Source organism: Nicrophorus vespilloides, unplaced genomic scaffold (genome assembly GCF_001412225.1).
Source record: "Nicrophorus vespilloides isolate i.1.1-1 unplaced genomic scaffold, Nicve_v1.0, whole genome shotgun sequence".
In the NCBI taxonomy this organism is placed as follows: domain Eukaryota; kingdom Metazoa; phylum Arthropoda; class Insecta; order Coleoptera; family Silphidae; genus Nicrophorus; species Nicrophorus vespilloides.
Genome location: NW_017099753.1, coordinates 5,876 through 11,783, shown reverse-complemented (window position 1 = coordinate 11,783; position 5,908 = coordinate 5,876). Strand labels below are relative to the sequence as shown.

The 5,908-nt window shown below is 39.2% G+C and overlaps 1 protein-coding gene across 1 annotated transcript; it reads right to left on the bottom strand.

The window, feature by feature from the left end:
* Nucleotides 1-791: 791 nt before the first annotated feature.
* LOC108565493 lies at nt 792-1,658 on the bottom strand. The gene has a single exon (XM_017924998.1). The coding sequence runs from the start codon at nt 1,656-1,658 to the stop codon at nt 792-794; it is 867 nt and encodes a 288-aa protein (XP_017780487.1).
* Between the last annotated feature and the right edge of the window lie 4,250 nt (nt 1,659-5,908).

The window sequence follows — 5,908 nt, the reverse complement described above, 5'->3', positions numbered from 1 at the left end:
GTATACGTTTTTTTTTAAATTTATATATTTATTTAATTTTATATTTACAATTAATAAACAGAAACATTGCTCGTACTATTTTATTTAGAAATAAAACAGTGCTCAAAATAATTAAAATAAAATTTGGTTTTCAAATAGGTCAAAGAGTTAATGTTAGGCGCCGAACAAAATTAAGCAACTATTAACAAATAAAAATTGTTACATGAATATATTCAAATTCAGTTTTTGAACTATTCCATTAATAAATAAAAATTCACTAAAATTTATAAAGCTGATTCATATTTAGTAACTCTATATGAGGATTTACTGAAGATAGAATTGTTTGTTTTCGGGGTTTATCATTTTATTTTCTTTATATTTAGATCTTTTGATTTATATGAAAATACTTTGTGAATACTTCGTTTGTATGAATTTATTAGAATATAAACATTAATTAATCTATTAAAAATGAAAGCAGTAATTTTATTTGTGCAAAAAAATTTAAAAAAATGTTTCTGTATATACAATATTAAAAATAATCACAAACAATAAAATTAATAAAAATATATGTATATATACTTTAGAGAATCTTAGAAGAGACAACGTTAGTATATATATCACTTTCTTTATTCACAAAATTTCTAATCATTTTTTAATAACAATTCTCCCAGGCAACGGCCGGGGATCACTAATAAGCAAAAAAATCTGAAAAAAGGAGCGAACATTATTGTACATGCTAACGCGGTTTTGCCGGAGAGTGAGCACCACAGTACCCTCTGCTAGTAATTTGATCTTATAGATTAAATACAAAATTATGAACCTCCCGCTTGAAACCTATCGCCGAACCGAACTCTTCGGCCAGATCGAGTCGTCGTTCCTTGGACTATTGGTATTACATTTGAATTTATTTTTTCCGACGATGTGTATGGTGACGGTGGTGATGTTGATAGCGTTATGGTTAATAATTCCTCTTGAACGCTGTGTGGTGGTGGTAGTACAGGTGATCGTTGTTGTGTCTGAGTCCTTGGGACAAATATCAATGGTTGTGGTTGAATTTGTACTGAAAAATCCATGTCGACGTTTAACTCATACGTTGGTTTTAACCTGTCTATGCTGACCTTGACATGTCGGCCGTTGATGTCCATCACGGAAGTTTTTTCACCACGTCTTATAACTTTGAACGGACCATCATACGAATCCTGTAATAATTTCTTTGGAGCGTCGTGTCGAACGAATACGTGTTCCGCTGTTAGTAGGTCTTTGTATACAAAAAGCTTTCTTTTCCCGTGCGATATGATGGCCGCTGGCCTTAGATTTTCGAAACAACTTCGTAGCTGTCTACAGTAGTCCGCCATCTCTGCCGACGACTCCAAATCCTCTCGCCAAGCCGTTCGTATATCCAGGAGAACAGTTGGAAGTGTCTCCGTCCACCTAGCGTTGTCATAACATTTGATCGCCGCCTTTAATTGTCGGTGGAAGCGTTCCACCATTTCGTTAGCCTGAGGACGATATGCCGTTGTTCTGAGATGGGTCGCGCCGGCCAGTACACATAAATGCTCAAACAAACTAGATTCAAACTGACGGCTTTGGTCGGTGGTAATCTTGAGTGGTGTTCCGAAACGGGCGATCCAACCCGAGTAGAAGGCACGAGTGACAGTGGCTGCTTCCTGGTCCTCCATTGGTATTACTTACGGCCAGCGTGTAAACCGATCAACACTACAATATCGGTAACCTTCGGAAAATGGCATAATAATAATGTCGATGTGGCATGTTCGAACCTCTTCGACGGGGATGTGAAGGTACCTCGTGGACTGACAACATGCGGGAGACCTTACACTTCTAGTACTGCACACATGCCTGAGTCCACTTCTGCACGTTGGACTTGCACCTGGGCCACACGTAGCGTTGCGTCACCAGCTTAACCGATGCTTTAACGCCGGGATGCGATAGTTGATGAAGCGAATCAAAAACCGCTCTTCGGAAAGCAGACGTAACGAAAGGTCGGGCTGTTGCTGTTTTTATGTCACAAACCAGATAGGTGGCTTCTCCTGGGATACGAACTCGCTGAAGCTGCAGGCCATTGTCCGTTCGCATGAATTCTTACAGCTCCGGATATTCCTCGACTCTGAAGAGGGCATCCGCGACGATATTGTCTATTCCAGACACGTGCCGAATGTCGGTTGAAAACTGGCCGATGTATTCCAGGTGCCGAAATTGCCTGGGTGAGCACTTGTCCAAATCCAGATTGTGCAACACCTCGTCCATGAATCTCTGAACCGTTTGAGCCGCGTTTCGTAGTCGGAAGGTCATGTACAGGAACTCAAATAGCTCAAAAGGCGTTGTAATTGCTGTTTTTGCGATGTCCTCCTCCGCGACACGGATCTTATTTAAGCCCACACCAGATCCAGCTTTGAAAATACCGACTTTCCTCGCAGCGAGTGTGCGAAATCTTCTATATGCGGCAAGGAAATCGGTTGGGAATGGTTCGTGCGTTTAGCGCTCTATAGTCGCCACAAGGTCTCCACTCATCTCCATTCTTCGGCACCATGTGAAGCGGGGCCGCCCAAGAACTCTTTGAACTCCTCGCGATACCTAGGCGCAACATCTTTGCAAATTCTGCCTTGGCACGCCTTAACTTGTCGGGGGCTAAACGCCTTGGTCTGCTGAAAGCTGGAGGTCCTGGAGTAGTCTTAATATAGTGCCAAATGGCATGTGTCGATTCACCTGGTGTTCCATCTGGTCGAGAATTTCGCTAGGAGATGGTGGTATGCGGATGATCCGCTAACGGTTCTGATGCTCTCTATTTTTCCTACCAATGTGGCTCCGCGAACAGTAAGGTTGGACGTTGAATCATTCAAACACTTATTGGATATATACACCAGGAGCTTGTAGTGGTCCAGGAAATCTGCACCAATTATTGGCTTGCTCACATCTACAACCACGAAATTCCATGTAAAATCCCGGCGTAATCCTAAGTTTAACACTAATGTCACTATCCCGTATATTGCAATCGTGGAGTTGTTAGCCGCTGAAAGTTCATACTTAAATTTACTCCTCGGGCCACGAATCAAATATCTAGGGTAAACACATACATCAGCACCCGTGTCTATTAAAAAACGTACCCTCGTGTTTTTATCCATAACAAATAAGCGGCGTGAAAAATTTTTAGAGTCGTCATTAGCCGCTACTGACGACCGTTGTCGTTTCCCTCCTGGAAGCTACACGGAGATCTACATCGATACGCGTTTGGACCAAAGGTATGGTGATACCAGCACAAACCACCCGGCAAATTACTATCTACACTTCGTGGACGTGAACGTGGACGTGACCGTGATCTCTGACGAAAGCTACGTTCCTCAGGTCTTCCTCTTGTTACAGCTCTGGTCTACTCGCAGTTTCAAACGCCTCCATTCTGGTTGTAAGATTATTCAGTAATCTCGTTATCTCTAACATCATGAACATTCCCGCTGCGGACGATGTTTCTTCCATTGCTTTCTGAGGTTGCGTCCCTTGTGCAACAATCGCATCTGCTGTTCTTGCCATCTGGTCCAATCCGACGTTCTCTTGTGCAGCTAAAATAGCACGTACATTAGAAGGTAACAGTTCCATCCAGAGCGTCTTGACGAAATCTTCCGGCACAGCTGTTCCGGTCAACTCTTTTAGATGACGTAAATATTTCGACGGCGCGCGGTCACCCATCTCTTCACGACTGAGCAATTGTCGTGTCTTCTGCTCTTGTGACTTGCATGCACGTTCAATCAATATATTCTTTAAATTTTCATATTTACCATCTGCTGGTGGATTACTTATCACGTCCTGCACTTCACGTATATGTTTCTCGTCCAAGCTGCTAACCACGCACGAATATTTGTTCAAATCCGCGGTGATTCCGGCGCCTTCAAAACAAGCTTCCATCATGACAAACCACAATCTTAAATCCCACGGCAAAAAAATCGGGCCACGAAAAACAGGTTGATCTCCTACTTTAATCTCCATCATGTTTACAATTAGATCACGTCGGGGTCACCAATTTAGAGAATCTTAGAAGAGACAACGGTAGTACATATATCACTTTCTTTAATCACAAAATTTCTCGCAGGCAACAGCCGGGGAGCACTAACTTGCAAAACACAAATCTACTTTGATCACGATCACAAGAGTAAAAAAGGAGCGAACATTATTGTACATGCCAACGCGGTTTTGCCGGAGAGTGAGCACCACAATACAAAAGATGAAATTATTCCTTGTTGCTAGAAATAATATTCTCCTTTGCAAGCAAGTATATTTCTTCCTTCAATTCTTGCAAATCACAATTGTATGTTTTAACATCTTCGAGATTCGTAAGATACATAAGATTTTCGAAGAATGCGATACCTTTCTCCATGCTCACGAGATCAGTATACAAATAATTCAAACGATCTAACAAATTCTGCTGCTCCTCCGTCACGACAACCTTCTCTTTCGGCTTCTCTAAACAGAAATTTCTCTTGCTCATGACTTCCTTCAGGGAATTCCTGAGAACTTCTTGCATTTCCGGGGTCGATCCTCCTAGGACTTCTTCTATAAATTTGTTGTCCTCCTCCTCCAGGAAGTTCATCAACGTATTACTCTTCCCTTCCAAGTATTCTACGACCTGACGAAGATGCTTGAATCGATAAATACTCGATCCCAGTCTATTTTCTAGGTAGTTGTACAACGTTCAAATCGAACCTCGAATTGTTTGTATTGATCATTGTTTTTCTTAAAGAAATTGATCAAATCGACCATATTCTCTATTTTCGTGGTGTGCAGATCATTATCTTTCGGTTGCTTGTGTGTCTCGCTTATACTCTCCATAGTCTTATGCACTTTCAAAATCATCAATTCAACGTCTTTCTCCAATTTAGGCAACATACTTGCGAAACCGTTTCGATTCTTACCATAGAGTTGTATGTATCTCTTAGTATCATTGCAATTGCAATCGAAACTATTGACCTTGATTATTGTGTTTAGTGTAAATTTAAGATCATACTGTATTTTCTCTAATTTATTCACCTCCGGCTGTTCCATAAATTGGATCATTTTCTCGCACTCTCCAATTAACTGAAAAAATAATAAACGATTAAATAAAATAAAATCACAGAAATAATTAGATTACTTACAGTGTATGCTGTGTGCAAATTGCAGTCGGTCGATTCTACACAGAACTGTTTTTCGGTGACAATCATCAATTTTTTGTGAAGATCCATCAAACGGGGAATAATTGTTTTCAACATATTTATTTTTTTTATCGAATACTCCTAAAACGAGATGTTTCCAGCAGTGTTGGCTTTTTGAATGTAATGAAGTCTACAGGGTTGCTCTTCAGGCAACCATTTTATTTCAACCACCTCTTCCACCTTATTTCCACCACCTCTTTCTAGTAGTTTTTGTATATATAGTAAAATGCATGGATACTACATTATTTGCTCACTTTCCAGAATTCAGTTATTTCACAATTTAATTTTATTGCCCTATATAAACTTCTACCCAAAGGTTCACTGTTACCCTGTTTTTAATGTTTAACTTAAAGCATTTACAAAATATTATTTCAACAAAGAACGATTTTTTTAGAAAAATGATATGTTATAATTTGTTTAATAACAAAAAGGTATCCGCAATATTCTCAATACTCCGTCTAGTATTAATGAAGAAAATAGTTTCAATCTACAGTCTACCTTTGATAGATAATTAACATTTTTAATTTATTTAAAATACATATTAGCATAAGTAATTTGCAATAATGTTGTTAAACTGTTAGACAGATTTAACGTACACATGGACTATTTTATTTGAAAAACAGTAATTATTATAAAATTAGAAATGAGTGTCCATATTATTTTTTTGTCTAATTTAAATATATTGTAAATATTGTATTAATTTCAATACGCCATCTATTATTAATTAACAA